The sequence below is a fragment of the Apus apus genome, chromosome 3, assembly GCF_020740795.1.
Source record: "Apus apus isolate bApuApu2 chromosome 3, bApuApu2.pri.cur, whole genome shotgun sequence".
Taxonomy (NCBI): Eukaryota; Metazoa; Chordata; class Aves; order Apodiformes; family Apodidae; genus Apus; species Apus apus.
In genome coordinates, this window is record NC_067284.1 from 108,919,562 (window position 1) to 108,937,457 (window position 17,896).

The window sequence follows — 17,896 nt, forward strand, 5'->3', positions numbered from 1 at the left end:
ATTTAGTATCTTTGTTACCAATAATATTCTAGCAATATTATATGAGTAACTGTGATCTGAATGTCATCATCACACAATTTAATAGTCAGAACTTTTTAAAATTACAAGCTGGCGCCAAAGGAGACCTTAAACCTGTCCCTGGTGAGTTATGTATATGTGAGCAATAGGCATAAGAGGCACAGACCCTTTTCAGCCCTAAACAAGCAGGCATGGAGGCACTATATGCTGCATTAGGGCTGCTGCTGTATGTCTGAAGGCTGCCTACACACACACTGTGTACTGGCAGGACACATGTTTACCTCTGGGGACAGTAGAGGGGCAGGACTGGACAAAGACTAGATGTCATATATACCCCTGACTCCTTCTGTGGTCCTAACTCTCAGAAGATTTGAGAAATTATCCATTTCCCGCAAAACTGTGGAAAGCCACCTTCAAGCATGCATCTCCACAGGAGACAGAATTCAGCCTTCTGAGATTTTTGCACCTTTGCCCAGGGTCTTGACCTCCCTTCTAGCCCACTTCTCTCAGAGAGGTGGGCACAGCCGGAGCACAGCTACACCTGAAAAATCATTTTACTCTAAATGACAGTTATATTTCCTTAAAAAAAAAAATAAATCCATGTCATATTCTAGTTCATGAAAAATATAGCCAAGACAGTTTGAAGTTGCACTCCTGGTAATATATGATGCGTGTCTCAGGCAGGTTTGGGGATATACGACTTGGACCAGAAAGAAAGACCAATTACTAGATTTGACAGCCAAAGCTCTGTTCTGTATTATGCCTTATATATAAGCTGTTCTATATTAGGCTCGAAAAAACTGCCTTAAGTTTGTGCTGTTACATATCTTTTAAGATTTGTGTTGATTGAATACCTTTAGAGTTCAGCAAGAGGAAAAGCCCAGCAACAAAAAATGCACGTATACACATGGGGGGGGGGGGGGGGGGGGAAGGTGGGGGAGGAGAATTTTAAGTGTCTGGTAAAGTAGCAGCTTAAATGAGCATGAAGGCTGAAGATTGCTGACTGTTTTATTGAGTCACTGTTGTACGCCCACCTTTTCCTGTCTTGAAACAGTTTTCAGTTTTGACTATCTGACATGAGTAACCGTTGCATATCTAACAGATTACAACTGTCAGTGAGTCTCCCAAACAGGGGCCAGTGCCTTGTAAGAATGTGGGCCCAGATGCAGGCAGCTCCCTTTATTTATTTCTTTTTACCGTTTTCATTCAGCGAAAGGCTGCGGATGATCTTCTGCAATCTCTGTGTGAATTAGAACTGTGAGGAATAAAAAAAATGCAGACCTGCAATAGCAGTGTATGTGCACACAGCAGCTTCTCACCCTCACAGGGAAGCTGGGGGCTTTTTTAGTACTTCATAGATGGAATATATGTAGGGAAAAAAAGTCTGTTCCAGTAATAATGATATCATCGTATTACCCATGGCATCTGAAGGACAGGAGACACTGATTCCCTGTTAAAATGACTCCCAGGAGGAGAATATATTCTTTCCTCATCTTATTGTAGTCAAGTTAAACAAATGAAATGATAAAACTGTGTGAAGTAAATAACATGTGGCCACATTCTGCTCTCTGTCACACAGCTGCAAAACTGGAGTAAATTTTTAAATTATCTGACTTGCTTTGGATTTACACCACTTTCAATGCAGCAAAGAATTTGGCTTGTCCTCGGCAGTGAATCACTTTTGTTCTGTCATTGTATGATGACCCATTATTAAATAAGAAACATTTAGATTGTCAACACATGGACATATTCTTGACATAGAGTAAAACTGAAGGGGAGGAAAACTCCTATGGTCAGTTATGTTTTTAATTTTCACGATTGTGGTAACGACAGGGAATAATTTTAAACGTCTCTGATTCTTTACTGAACATGCATGTGACTGTTTTCATGTTGTAATCACTCATTCCTTGTTTTTTTCCTTTGTAGGGAAGAGCTTTACTTTGACAATAACTGTCCTGACAAATCCCCCCCAAGTTGCTACATACCACAGAGCTATAAAGGTTACAGTAGATGGGCCAAGGGAGCCAAGAAGTGAGTATTATATTCTTCTTTTTACACTTACGTCTGCTTAATTTTGTGTAACAGAGACCCATAAATGAAAAATGCATCTTTGTCAAACACTGGTTCTTGCTCAGCAAAACAGTAAGTGCATGCTTCATTTGGAGTCTATTGGACCACACACATGCTTGCATTAAACACACTCTTAAGTGTTTGGCTGAATTTGGGCAATGACAAATCCGATTTTCATTCACATCAAGGTCTTGATACATTATCTGCCAGTGTAAATGAGAACTAAACCCACTCTATTTATGTATAATCTGATTTAGGCATAATAGATACAATCCTACAGTGTGCTGAATTCCCTAAACTTCTGTAAGCTTCGAGCAGAAAACGTTTAGAACAAAATAAGAGGCTGATCTTTCAGGATCAATCGTAGCACACAGAAAAAATATATAATATAGTGCCTTTTTGTTTGCCCTTAAATTCTTCTGCCATCAGATAATTAATGCACCTGGTTAATCTTATCATACCTGAAATTGGTTTTCAGCTATGGACTCATCATAGACCCCTGGGGGCCAAGGAAAGATAACAAAACCCAGTATATCAACAGCATAGCCTTTGTTTCTTATTTGTGCACAGAAAGTAGATTTTACTTAAACATAGTCCAGCAGCTTTTCACTCAGCATGTTTATGTCATAGGATTGCACCTTCCTAACTTACTAAGAATCTATTTAAATGATCACTGGCTATATTTTTATGACAATTGTGTTTTGTCATGTTCTGACTCTTTTATGGGCAGCACTTACTTTTAGATACAGTGAGGTCTGGTTAATCCATCATGTTTTATACAGCTGTCTCTCTGTCTAGCACATTTAGCTGGTAACCAGTCTCACATCATATGGGTATCACTGATGAGCTGATTCTGAAGTTTTTTATTAATCTTACTAGAACAACTCTTTCTAAAATGATTGGATAGCTGTATTTAAATTAAATTTAGAGATTAAGAATTATTTTATGAATAACCACATAAAAAAAATCCCTATAATGGAAGCATCTCAAATAATTATTTTGCTTTTGATCTGTGCATACAAATGAGACCTTTAAGGAGGTTCTTTTGTGGAGTTTTGTATAAAATACCACGGAGAAGTAGAAAAGGCATATACAGAATTCATGCAGTTTAGTGTTTCTTGTGCTAAAACGTGCTGCTCTGTCACCTCCTCTTACTCTGAGAGACATGAACTGAAATGACTTATGTAAGAACTGTCCAGGCTGTAGAGTTTCACCTTGAATAACAGAAAAGAAAAATCAAATAGCTAAGGATAAATTTCTTTACATAGATACTTGTCTTGCTGCCTGCTCTCAGCTGAGGTGTCCATCTGTCACAGCAAGGGGATTTTTGTTTGGTCTTCTGTCCCAAGCTGAATCCATTCCCATTTTTTATTTTCACTTACTGCTGGTACTCCGTGTGTCTTACTCGGAGACACTGGGCAACCTGCCTTCGTGAAGTAAAAACCAGAGAATAAGTTGTATATCATTAAGCCGTTCCCATATGGTGGCTGCTTCCATGTATGTATTGAGGCATCTGCAAAAGAGGAAATCTCCCAGCAGAGGACACAACCTCTGTGAAAGAGCAGAGCAGTTTGAAAATGTTGTGAAGAACAGCATGGACTACCCTGTGCAGCACAGAAAGGGAACCTACTTGCATTGGGACCAACTATTTTGGTCACCAGAGAATTACAAGTGAGGCTGTGTTCATATAGCTTAATAAGATTTCCAAGTTCTGCTGGAGCTTTTTAGTTTAAACCTGAAAGGCCTCTGTATGTGATTCTTGTCTGCTATTGTCATTGCTTAGATGAACCTAGGAATGATCAGTAACTTAGTTCTTACAGCCTAGATGGAATTATTGTATCTTTCTTAATATATGTGTTTTTTTTTTAAAGAATGCCAAATTTGTATGTCCATTTGTATTTCAATGTTACGGCTAAATGCTTAGTGAAGTTCTACTCTGGGGTCGGTTTGGTTCTGTTATTGCACTTTGATACTTTCAAGGCTGCGAGATCTCCAGAATGACTAGTTATCAAACTTGAATTTTCAGGGAAAAAGTAGCTCCAGTGATCTGTGGGAGTTTCACTGAAGTTCTGCTTCCTTCTGAGAGCCCCTGCACTTGTGTAGATCCATTATTGTTTGGTAGTTATCATTCAAGAGTTGCATCTGGCATTTATGTTGCATAAGGAGAATAAGGTGGTTTGGGGGCCATAAGGAATTCAAGTCAATGTGTGGCTCTGCTCACAAATGTGTTTTTCCTAACAAATTATGTATCAGCAAATAGTGCCCCTCTCAGCCAGGATCTGTATTTCACTTCGACATCTCAAGCATGTTATCCTAGTTTTCCTCTCTCAACCAGGGCTGTCACATCACAAACAACTTTTTTCTTAATATACACATCTGGCGTTGGCAGTTGGACCAACTTCATAAGAGCACATGATCATCATTCATTACGAGATTAAAAAGTACCCCATGGCATCATTGATGTTTTCTAACTTTGATCTTTTGCAGTTGTGATTCATCTCAGTTATAAAACTTCCCTTTAAAGGAACACGACCGATGACTTATTAGAACCTTCCTTCTAAGTAGCGTAAACATAAAATTATGCCCATCTTTACAAAATGTCATTTACTTTGTTGCCGGCTTATCATTTTAAGACATGACATCATGCTTTAGATCGTGAATTTGTAAGGCTTGTTTATAGGCAAGGCACTCTGACCTTCTGCTGCCAAGTTGACTCGAGTGAATGAATGCTGCTTTCCAGCAGCAGTAGGAGCAGCCGCAATACCATGACAGATATCACAATCATTTAGAGCCTATCTTGAAGCGTGCTGAACAGTCATGGCATGCAGTGACTCCAGTTGGTGTTGTGGGTGCTCAGCACTTCAGAAGGTCAGGTTCTTAGGTGTAAGTGCCATTTAGTCGTATTAAACATGCTTGTAGAAGCTTGCTGCTCTCTGTTATTATTTTTAAATACTTCAATAGAGATAGTGATGTCAGGTTGCTCTGTTAGGAAAACCTGCCCATTTCTGTATGAGAAAAGGTGGGCTGATTATTTTTCCTTGGCAAATACGTCTTTAATTATCTATTTCAGTCTATCAAGATTACCATCCAGGGGTATCTACTGTGTTGCACAGTCCTTGTGCTGGACTAAGGCAGCACTTTGCACTTTGAGTGATGGAGTCACAGGGGTTCTATGAGGTCTTCGGGAATCATTGGGAAATCCTGCAGAGATTTTTCTGTGCTCGTGTCCAGAATAAAACCTCCGCCATATGCACATGTTAGCCAGCAGAGCTGCCTTCCACCTGGGAAAGACTTTTACCAGATAAATAAGTTGTCATGAAGTCATAACTGACCAACAGATAGCACTGTAAGGGAATCCAAAGAAGAAGAAGAAAAAAAAAAACAACACAGAACAAAAAAATCTCAAAACCTTTACCTAAGTCCCTCTTCAATGCCTTTGCCTTACCTCATTACAAGTGCAGAAATAGTTATTTGGTACCTTTCAAATAGGAGGCATCCTCCTTTCTGGCTGCTTCTGGCAGAAACCCCATCATGAGAGAAATAAGGAGGGAGGAGAAGTCTATATATTTTTATATTTTGCCTGGCTTCCAAAGACTTTAGTTTTAAAGTTTTCTCTGTCAGCTTGAGTGGAAAAGTGGTTCGGAGCTTTGAACTTAAGTGTTTCAGTAGGAGAAAAACTGCTCTGTTTCATTCAGCTCCCGAGTATTTCTCTGCCTCTGCAGCTCGCAAGGTGCACACGTGGTGAAAGGTATGAGCAAACATCTCCTTTTTGTCTGTGAGTGCCACAGGAGGCAGCAAGAGCCAGCGAGGGGTTCTGCTCAGCCTTTGTATTAACTGTTTGGCAGACCCGGCTTATGAAACGCAGATAAGTAATTGAGATTTTTGAGATTCCTCGACTTTAAAACCATAACAGTTTTTAGGAATTTCTCCCCTTTCTTTCAAAGGCAGAGGGTGCAGGGATAAGTCTGGGGCTGGTGGAATGTGGAGTAGAACAGATGTAAATCTTTCAGCATTTTTTTTTCAATTATTATTTTTCTCTTTCTTCTTTTTTTTTTTTTTTTTTTTTTTTGGTAGGGTTTTTTTTTGGTTGTGTGTTGGTTTTGTTTTTTTTTTTTTTGTTGACTGCCTGTCAGGAGCTGGGCTGGTGGCCAGGCAGGAAATGACACATCGAGAGGCATTTGTGTTGTGCAACATTTTGTGGAACTGATGCAAGGATACATTGTCTGTTTACGCATTCCTCTGCTAACAGCCTGCATGGCAGTCATTTTATTCAGGGACACATGGCATGCTACAGCAAGGAGCTTAGATCCTTAACATCACTTCATGCAGAATTATCACAGCAGTTTAAACACACTGTGCGTCCCCCATTTAGAATATTCTCTGGCTTGCCTTCAAAAACCATTCTACCAGCCCCCTTCCTTCCCAAGAATATATTGATTTCACTGTGGTGTTTTTGCACGGTGGTAAATTGGGGCAGTGCAGAGAGAGGGAGTTTGCAGAGCAAGAGGAGATTTTACAGGCAGGTCCTTCTTTGTGCATGTACCTCACACTGTCAGTGTTTTTTCAAGTGCTGCATCTCAGACACTGAACACGGAAGTTTGCATCTGCATGTGTTTTGGCACGGGGAAGAGGTTTTTAATTAAAGTCAATGCTGAATACCCTAAGATGTGATGAATGAGTCCTGGGTTTTTTGTCCATAAGTGGGAGCAGGGGAAGGCAGAGTGGGCGGTCTGGCGGTTTGCACGTTGCTCCAAATGACTCTTTAAAGCTTAATGTTTGTGTTATAAAGCCCCTTTGTAAGGAATGAGGCAAAAAGTGATCATACAGCCAAAGAAATGTCCAGCGTGGCTGTGCTGTAGGGTGTAGGTTCTTTTCTGTCACTATCATGGGTGTATTTGTGCATGCCCACATTTCACTTACAAGGCTGTGACCTGACCTCCTGTGCTCAGGTCCCCAATAAGGAGTTGTAGTATTTTGGATTTCAGTGGTACACCACCAGGTCTTTTTTGGTTTTTTGCAATGTAAAGTGCAGAACATCATAGTTTCCCTTCCTATCATTTGCTGCTGGTTTATTTTTTGCAAATGTGTAATTTCACAAACCCATATGAGCTGGGGACTAGAGCTCCTGAGTGTTCCCAGAGGCAGTAAGTCACTGGTGGGATGATTCAAATGTTCCTCACCAAAGGTGACAGACATCATATATGCCAGTGGTTTAAATTTACGTTTGAGATGGGGGTGTAACCCACAGAGCAGGGCTTCTTACAGTTACCCTGACCACTGTGCGTGCCTCTGGAACAAGGTGACCAGGAGGCTGTCAGGGGTGGTAGCTGCATCCCAAGGACCAGTCAGTTCATGTTTTTTCCACTGCGGCTAGAGAGGGATTGGTGCATAAAAACTCATTGTCTGAGGAATAGATTGTGAGAGTAAAAACAGTTTCTTTTCTGGTGATCATTGCTTTTATCTGCTGGTGTAATGTGTAGGGTGTGAGGAAAGCGAAACCTACTCAGTTCACTCATGGCTTGAATTCATGCACTACATTTCTGAAATCTCAGTGATCTACATGACACTGGCTGGCTCTCTCAATAGGAGGTCATTGCTGCCCAACAAGGTGACAGAGTGACCATGTATTCAATGTTACAGTGAGAGGGAAAAGGCCTTGAGAAGGTTTATGTAAATCAAATGGGCAAGTCTATGCATAAAAACATTCCCTAAGATGTCGTCATCAATAGCAATGCAGTCTTGGTTTGTATTTGTCAACAGAAGACATTGTTTCCAGCCCATTGTAGAGGGAAAACTGCTTCCAAACAGTCTATTCCAAGTACATTTGGCATGTAAGATGACCATCATGGTGTTTTTTTTGGTATTGCAGCTATTGCTGTTTGTATTCAAAATGTCTTTCCAAGCCATAAGTAAAATCATGGCCCCTCAGCATTGTTGTATTGCACAGTTGCAGGATAAGAAAGTTTTGCCCTGAGTAGCTCATGCTGGCTCTGAAGTCAACAGTAGAACTGAGTTTATTATGTACCTCCATAAGCCATGACTGTAAGAAAAGGAAAGTGAAAGCCATTTTTTGAAGTCTGACTTTACCTCATGTAGGTACTGTGGAGGAAGATGGTACGAAAAAAGGCATTAGAGTAGCTGTAGGCATTAGAGAAGCTTTTCCCAGACCATTTTGTTCCGCACTTTTCCCCCAAGATAACTCTTGTGCATCTTCACTTTTGAAATGCTTTTAGCTTGTTGCTACTAATATCAGCATTTTTTCTCACCCTTCAGTATAGCATCTCTTACACCTCTCCCTCTGCTTTCCAGAGTGGGTTGGGAAGTAGGGAACAGTGCAGATATGTTTGGGAGACACTGTGTCAGAGTAGTGTAAGTAGAATACTTACATAGTTCTTCCTTGCTTGCAATCCAAGATTTCTTTGTAAGGTTTTCATAAAATTTATTTTTATTCTCCGTATGAACTTAGTTCTCCACTGAAACATGGTCATCCCAGATATGAAACACAGATGCTGATTTAACCAGACAAGGAATGCAGAAGAGGAAATGAGGAAGAATATCATACTTAATTGAAACTTCAGGGGAAGAAACTTAGTAATGATCTCATGCAGTATGTTTGGGATGCCGAAAACCTTACTTTTATGAAGAACTGGGCTCCTTAATGTGTTTGTCTGCTCAGATCCTCACATCTTATCTACAGTAGACCAGCTTACTCAACACCAGAGTGGCTCACTGTTGACTGAGGCTGGCTTTCAGCTCTCCAAAAATTAGGCATGTGGGGTAGGTTTCCTCTGAAGTGAATGAAGAGACACAGGCACTTAAGAGAGTGATTCATCCCACCTATCTTGATGCCTATCTAAGAGTGCAATGAACTGCCCTTTAGAGCTATCCATCCCTTTCCATTGATTGTAAGTGGAGGCTAGATGACTAGCCTAGACTAGGCACCCTGTTTTTGGAATGGCTGAAATCAGATGAAATTCTGAGACATTATGGTCCTAAGGTGTACCTAATGACTGCTGTGAAAATCAGAAAGCCTGAGTTAGTTTTAAAGCAGGCAGCTCAGGTAGTGACAGCAGTACAGTCACAGATAACATGGAGCTCAACACGGGTTTACCAACAATTTGCCCAGCTTCTTGGCTGGATGCTTTGTCTTTGGTTGGACTGTGAACAGTCCATTAGACTTTTCTGACAGTGTAAGAAACTGTTTAAAGCTGACTTTGAAGTGTCTATACAGTTGCCATAATGAGTGCAATACAGGCATACCTCAAAAAATGATGCTATCTCCTAAGGCATCATTATCACCTCTTGCAAGATTTCAGTTGTCAAATACTGCCCAGGTCCTACTCAGCTTGGCTTGTGTGAACTGCTGAGATGCAAACTCAAGTTATTCAGCTGTAGGCATAGTATTCAATAAGTATTCAAAAAGTAGCTGAAATATTGCAGCTGCATAAGAAGCAATATAAAACTGTTAAAACACTTTTCAGGTGTACGTATAGGTGAAGAATATTGGGGAACACACTTAAAGATCTTCCTAACACTGGGAAGTTCTCTGTTTCCAATGTTTCTGCTTCATGTCAGAAGATATTAATTGTTCCTTCCTTATCCAAACTTTACATGCTCTCCATTCTCCTCCAGTTTTCAGATGTAATCTTCCTCACAGCGTGGGAAGGCAAACCCTTTCACCTGATTATTGCTGTTATAATTTTTTTTGCTTCCATCACTCTTCAAACTCTTGTACATGCAGTTTGTGAACTTTACTCCCATTTATAATACCCTGCTTCTTTAGGAGTCCTGCTTATTTAAATTCAGGGTACGAAACAGGTATTAATCAGGGTGCTTGCAAGTGTAGAATCTGCTTCCTGCCTGACTGTAATCAATGTGAGTAATGCCAGTTAGTTGTCTGCTTCCTTAAATGTTCATACACTTTCCCATTCTTGCAATACCACAGTAGTAGGTAGACAAAGTCTTAAATGTCACATGCAGTCAGAGGCACTTGACAGTGTTTTGTTTCATTGCTCTTAGAGCATCACTTCCAGAAGCACCACAGAAGTGCACTGTGTAAGAAATGGATGAGTCCAGCTTTTGCATTTGTAGTTTAGTTTGCTAGAAACAGGGATCTAGCTCATTAGGTAGGCAATTATATACAGCAGTTTCACAGTGATGCAGCATCTTCTTGGAAAGGAGTAGGCACTTGCAGGCACTATTGTAGCACCAATAGGTAGGTAAGTAGGTATATGTGTGCTTATGTATGGTAAATTCTGGATTAAATTTGCAAAAGAAGACCAATTTTTGACTGGCTGTGTTAAAAAGGCATTAGAAATCCAGAGGTTATCCATCAAAAAGGGATGGTACTCAAAATTACTTGTTGTATTTGAAAATTCAGACCTCTGTTTCTCATTAGTATCGAAGCTGGAAAAGAATAAAAACCCAGAAATACAGTACACAGTTGTTATGTGGTACAAACCACTGGTTAGGAGTACAGAGAGTATTACACATGGAATATGGGGGTTTTTTGCATATTTTTGTGTGTGGATATAGATAATTGAGGACCCGAATTCAGATTCTTAACAATATGCTTCAATTAATTCCATTTATCTAGTGAATTTATCAAGCGCTGTAGACATATGAAGTGCAAAAGAGCTGGTTCTGGGTTTCTAGGATACCAATTAAATGAAATATAATGTTATTAGTCATTCCTTGGGTCTCACCTTAAACTCTAGATTTTTGGAACATACTTTTTGCTTTCACACTGGATGCTCTTTGGCTTTCATGGTCTGAGCTGTGTCTCCACTCCCATTTTTGGTCTTTTTTTGATGTTTTTGAACAATTGTTTGCAAAACCAGTGCTATAATGAAATTACCACCTCTGTAGCCAGAAGTGTTAGCTACAGAAGAGGGCTCAGCGATGGAGCTGTGAATGTAAATTATTCAGTGTTATAATTCATCAGCTAAGCAGTCAAAATGAAAATCCTTTTTGTAAAGGGACATATGGGTAAAATTTTCAGAGACACAGTGTGAATTGACTCTCCTTAGCTGTAGTTGCCTAAAAGCTAGAAGATAGTGTCTCCATGAGTAATTTCTGTCCTGATGGATGTACATGTGAGAAGCTGGTTTATTCCACCCTGAGTATCTACAAGTGTCAGTGTGCAGATCTCAGGAGGGAGGTGGTGGTGATCACTGCAGAGTGAACGTGGAGCAGTGTGGACCACAGGGATGATGATCAGTGCCATGCAGATACATGCAATGGCTTTAAACAAGGTACCTGGCTCACTAGCAACTGCAGCAGCACACAGCTTCGAAGTGCTTTGTTATAACCCTTTTTATCATTCTTTAAACCTTTTAAGAGGTTTTAAGAGAAGGCTTTAGTGCCTGCTTTTTCAAAAGCCATATAGAAGGGCTGGTCTCTGAAGTTTGTCACAATTTAGGATGTCTGTGAACCCCTCCTTGTTCAACACAAACAGCCACTGTACGATCTTTTATGTTTTCCTCTTCTGCACTTGCTTGGTTGAAACTCCCAAGCACTCAGTGCAGACATGTCCATCCTGGTTTAAAATGTCTTTCTCCATGCTGATGTGCTTGTTGCTGTTCCTTTCCCAAAGGCTGTGGCCCTCATCAACTCAGCAGTTGTCTGGCTTTTATACGTGATCCTCATCAGCTTCACAGCAAAGTCAGGCAGCTTAATCAGCCTTTATATTCTGCTTTGGAAGACTGAGCCCAGGGTATGTCTGTTAGTGCCATGAAGAGGTCTCATGCAGCAGTATTTATTGCCGTGGTACGACACACAGTCATAAGCACCCCTCAGAATTAGGGCAGCACCTGAAGGGTACTTGGTATTTAGGTGGGGTTTGTGTTTTGCATATATACAGAGGTACTGATCTACGTGATTAGTTTTACTCTTCTTGATCTTTGCTATTCCTGAAAGATGGCAGCAAAAGAGAAACCTGATAGCAACTGGCTTGCAGAGATAATCTTTGTTATAGAGAGGTAGAGGAGGATGGCAAAAGGACTTGGTGATGCAAAATCCAGGTAACAGTGACTGGTCTTTAGACCCAGCTGGAGGATGAAGGAAGCTCTCGAGCAAGTGTGTTTATTTCCTTGTAGGATGCAAAGTAAACACCTCACTAACTGTACATGTGCCAAGGAACAGTAAGAACTAAAATTAGAACTGTTTTTCTCTGGTGTCTTGGTATAAAAGGGAATAAACAGTAGATTTAGGGTCTGTAACAAGGGGATACTTACATATGAGATAAATAATAGCTTATTGACATAGAAGAAATTATTAAAGGGCAGATAGCTCTAGCTCTAGGTCTTACTTTATGCATATGCTACAGACAAAAATTACAGTAGGACAAGTCCATGTCTGAGCACACAGCAATGTCCTATGGGATGGAGCACACTCACTTACTGTTATTCTTTTTTTTTAGACATCTAACAATATATAGTGCTTTATATGTTCAAAAAGCTACTCTCAGGTCGAGTTAGTGATGAATGGTCAGTGCTTCAGAAGAGTAAATCTGGAGGTCTCATACCAGGCACTGGGAAAAGTATGAATACATGGTGAATCTGATCTGTGAATGCTTTCTTTTAAGCAGCTTAACTATTGTCACAACAAAGAATAACGTGGCAGAAGCATAAAATCTGTGGGCCAGCAATCACCTACATTTGCCAAGCAGTAATCAAAGCTTTTAGCTGATAAAATCTAAGGAATTTCCATTCTATGAAATTTTATTTTTCCAGGTTTTATAATTTCACTAAATCTGAATGGATTATCATGGAGAGTCTGAGAAAAAGAGAGTCAACTTGCTGAGCCAGATTTCAAAACTCCACTCCAAAATGCAGTGACAGAAAAGTTCCTTCAAGAAAAGATTGCAAAAAATGTTTTTGGAGGCACTAGATTTTCCCTGAGCTAACTCATTTCTAGGAGTGTCTGAGCCATTTTGGTTGAAACTGAAAAAATGTGTTCCTTATTCATGCAAGAAAAAATGGAATGCAAACAGTTAGTAAAGTTGCAAGCAGCTGAAAACAGGGTCTTATAATGGGAAACGTTGGGTGACTTCGATGATAGGCAGCCCCACCTCTAACAAATTTAATCTACCATGGTATTAATTTGCACAAAAAACTAATCCATTAGCTTCAGTGGAAATCCTGCATAGAAAATTAACGCAGCAGTTGGCAGGGTGTCCTCGTGGGCTGCAGCAGCTCCAGCAAGGACTTGAACAGGTCAGGTCTGTGACTGGTGGCCAACAGCCAGTGAGTGAGATGCCTTCTCCAGCAGCACAGGAGAGCATGATGTGGCTCCTACTGTGTGCCAGGGATGTGTTGGAGAAGACAACAACCTTTGTAAAAGATGAAACAAGGGCCAGCTCAGCCTGCAGAGCCTCTGGAGGCGTTGCAGGTTAGAAGGCAGCATGCCTCCAGGCACTGGTGTTTGGCAGGACTCTCCTTCCCCGCCCTCAGCCTCTTCAGAGGTGTAATTTGCTGTGGGTACACTTCAACTGAATTGGCACAGCCTGCTCGGGCGTTGCAGGCTGTGACACATGGAGCGTGAGCCGAGAGAGGTTCGGGCCATCGAGCAGGAGTCCTCCAACGCACCCGGGGTGTGTAGCCAGGCCTCCTCCCTTGCCATGCTGAAGGACCCAGTGTGGGCAACAGTGCTTCTGAAAAGGAGTAATTTTAGGCAAAAATCCCTTGTGTTTAAGAGCAGCAACATCAGGAAATGAGCACTGAAACCCCACCTCCCAGCTCAGCCCTCAATAGCTCCCAGTGCAGCTGTGGCCTCCTGTCCCAGTCCCCTTTAGCTGAGGTCACAGCCACAGCCTGTGTCCAGGCACCATCCAGACCTCAGGGTGGGCAAAATCCAGACCCAGTCGCATCGCTGAAGTCCAGCTGGAGTCAGTGAAGGTGGAGAAAGGCACTTTGGGGTCCTGAGAGCCTCCTGAGGAGGGTGCAGAGCTGTGTAAAATCTAGGGCAAACCACGAATCCTTCTGTGAAAATAAGCTGGATGATAGGTGCATTCAGAGGCACATTCGGTGGTTTTTTGGATAATCTTATCTCAGCCAGTGAAAATACACACACTTGTTACTTTCTCCTCTTTTGCATGACTCAGAACTGCTGAAGATGTTGGGCCTATTTAAAACAAGCGATGAGAGTTGTTTTAACAGGTTTGTAAGCTGGAGGAGCTGATCAGAAGCAGGCAGTGTTGCAAGTTAGAGCTTCTACGTAGAAATGTTTCCCTCCTCCTGTGTAAAACACGCAACCTCTTATTCAGAGCTGCCTCATGAAGTGATGCTGCAGGGACCGTGCTTGCTCCTTGTCAAGTTGTTTGCCACTCACTGGAACAGGGCTCAGGGATGAGCAGTCTGCTATGTGATGTTTTATTTTAAGTGAAAACAACTATTTTTGGAGACAGTTTTCTGTGCTGGGCAAAAGACACCTTCACAGGCAGCTTTAATCCCCTTGCTACTATGACTTAGTTTAAGCTTTTCCCCATGTCTTTCACTATCATGGTGTTCCCATCCTTGGGAGCCAAGCAGCTTGTGAGCTGAGAGAGAAGTGTTGTCATGAGGGTGATTAAAAATAGGGATTGATGCAGCTGGGAGCCAGGGTTCAGTCACCTCTCTGGGCCTCTGCATTAGTGTTATGTCAGACACAGTAGCTTTACCATTTGCAGCAAGTTTATGTGTTTTTTATTGTCTGGGGCTGCCAGGAAATGTTGACCCCGGAGTAGCCGGGCTGTGTAAGCAGTCAGTGGTGGAGGGCAGAGAGCTCTGTGAACCATTTACGTTCCCTCTTTAATTTGTCACTTACGGGTCATATCTTTTTACATTTACATTTTTAAATTAGTTCAGTGTGCCTTGAGCTTCAGTTCCAGAACCTATGCTGAAAACCTCCCAGCTTTACGAGTTATTAAAAAAAAAAATGCCAAACCCCCTCACTTAATTTACTTTCAGTATGCCCGACAACTTAAGGTTACGAGAAGGCTTCACATTTTTGTAAGGACACGAGTTTGGGATGAGATTACATTCTAGGGCTCATATGCAACGTGGAACAATTGTGTATACTTGGTCATCTCTTCAAAGAGGATGCTGTCAAGTGACATTTAGTCCAAAATTTAAAAGAACAAAAAGAAAGTTTTGGCATAAAAATCAATCTGGTCAAAATAAAATGGTTTTTCCAACATAAATTCCATTAAAAGTAAAGCCAGACTCAGCAAATGCTTGAGATGTCCCATATGGACTGAAGAATAGTTTTACATTGGAGCACAGTGCAGTTTTTTGGAGTGCATTTGAGACTGCTCCTGTTTTGGAAGCCTACTCGTGTCTTGTTTGAATGAAGATTTAGACTGTGTATAGCAAAAAGTAATATTAGCATATCTGGAACATCAACATAAAGGCTGTTAGAAGAAGTGTTCCTTTGTATAGAGAACAAAGCACTCCCACCCTATGACATTTTTTTCTGTCTTTAATTTTCATGTAAGGAAGTTTTGAAGATCAGCTCTCTGTGACCAGATGAGTAAGTTGGGCATGTAGGAGGATGGTTCAGTGGCTGATGCATTTGAACATGGGTCCTCCAGGTTTGTCATCTCTCTCTGACGTCTTTATGACATTCATGCATATGAATATTCCTCTGAGCAGACGTCCAAGCTTACTCATATTAGTGGAAACTGGATACCTCTTTCTCTTGGCCTCAGCTCCCCTTGTGTGAAGTACGAATACTGGCACTGCTTCCCTAGGGGTGACATGACTATAGGAAGAGAGTGAAAATAAAGGTGTTTACCAGATTTAAGTTTCTAAGGTATGTTCCCATGCAAGGTATATCCCAATATGAGTCAGAAAGTCTCAGTTTCCCTTGATAAATTGAAACTTTTTCTTCTTTTCTATTTATTTCACATTAGTCCATCTTTGAGATGCAAAGAAGTGTTTGGGTTTTTTTATATCCTAATAACTTTGAGCTCCATCTACTGCTGTTCTTTATTTGCAATTGCAGTAAATATACATGGTTGTTCCAGAGCCCCATTCCTTTGCCTCCTTGAAGACATTGCAGCAGGTAAAGGGGGCTTGTAGCAGTGAGCCCCTCATCAAATCAGCCCTTACTCAGAGTTAAAAACCTGGTGCTGCTTTCAGAGAATGGCAAGTACAGCACCCTTCAGGTCCCTACGTAGGAGCTTTACACTAGCACAGCCTGGAGAGACAGAAACCAGACAAAACAGAAAGTCTGAAAAGATGAAACTCCTGGATGGATAGATCGTCTTTCCACATTTCTTTATCCCACTGACTGCTGACTGATCGCAATGCACGTGCTGTATCAGCCATGCATTTTCTGACTTTGGGAAGTGCATTGGCCACTTCTCTGCAGCCAAGGGGAGGAATCTCCACAGCCAGTGTGGTTGCCTCCCTGCACGTGTGTCTTGAGGGGTGGGGAGGGCAGGCATCCTCAACCGAACATTTGCAACCTGCTGTTTTAGCTGGAATAGGAAAACCAGCTTGACAAGAATGAATGGCTTCGCCAAGCGACATTCAGAGGAGGTTGGTGGGATTTTAAACAAATCTCCTTAAGCAAGCATGAAAACAAGCTATTTAGCACTCATTAATGTCTCAGGTTAAACTCTTGAATAATTTGTCATGGTTAGGCTCTTTTGGTTTCATTGGTGTTTTTCTAGTGACTAACAAGATGACAGCTACACATGCTCCTCGGTATGCTACTGCTCACAATAGGGTTTAAAGTTGTGTATTTGTTATTGATGTCATTAAAGTGATGGATCTGAGCTTGGTTTCTGAGGCAGCCGACTGGGTGGTTAAGACTAATTTCTAGCAATGGTTTTGGAGGTTGAAACCAAAGTGTGTATAAAAGGAAATGTTTCTTCTTTTAAGCAAATAATTTGAACCCAGATGAATGAAATTTAAGCAAGTGGGCATCAACTCTGAGTTAATTTTGACATAGTTGTCTGGAAATCATCACCAATTAAAATATTTTTATGTGCTCGAATGTAGTATTGTCTTTCAGTTCTTATGTAAGAGAGGAACAAACTGCTTGTTTGACCCCAGCCTTGAGACTACTGGCCGGAATATATGACTGAACTCATAGCCATCTGGAGCTGCAGGGAGGGCATGGGCCTTGGCAAACTTCACTTTGTGGGGGCAAGGCAGTTTCCCTCTCTGAACCAAAAAAAAAGTGAATTCAAGCATATTGCTTGCACCCAACAGGATGTGCAGCTCATTTGATAATTAATGTCACCAAACACATTTAGCATTTTTAGAGAATTACTAATAGAAAAAGACAGACACAGCTGTTTGTATCCACCTCTGTAGCAAGGAAATATTTCTCTAGCATGGGGAATCCTGCAAAAATCCTGCAGAAGTCAGTGTGAGTCTGAATGTAAAAAGAGGATGTGAGCTGCTCTGGAGCCTGGGAAGCCTAGTTCAGAGTAGAAATTAATCCCTTGGGTTGTTGTAATCAGATTCTTTCATGTGTTTCTCCAAACTGAAGAGCTAGCGAGGTAGTTCCTTAATTTGTACACACACCTTTCACACCTGCACACAAAGAAAACCTTTGATGCCAAGTGCTTCTTAGAACAACAAGCTGAGTATGTGCAGAATTAAAAGGATACACACCACACTTAAATATTTTTATAGCTTTTTAGACTGCACATATTTGAAATAATAATGAATACCCTGCCTGATGGGGAGGAGCAGTCTTTGCATTGTGGATTTGGCCTTTTCATCAGAACACCATTGTTTTTACTTTGCAGGGAGAATTGAAATGTTGAAGACTTGAGTACAAATGTCTGTTGCTGTGTTCCCAGCCACAGTCT

At 41.1% G+C, this 17,896-nt stretch overlaps 1 protein-coding gene across 7 annotated transcripts in view; it reads left to right on the forward strand.

The window, feature by feature from the left end:
* The window catches only part of RUNX2 (RUNX family transcription factor 2), a 148,429-nt gene that overhangs the window by 71,878 nt on the left and 58,655 nt on the right, over positions 1–17,896 (forward strand). For all 7 annotated transcript variants that reach the window (XM_051615112.1, XM_051615113.1, XM_051615114.1 and 4 more), the window contains one exon: positions 1,945–2,049. In XM_051615112.1, coding sequence (XP_051471072.1) covers positions 1,945–2,049 — 105 coding nt within the window. The remainder of the gene's footprint in view (positions 1–1,944; positions 2,050–17,896) is intronic.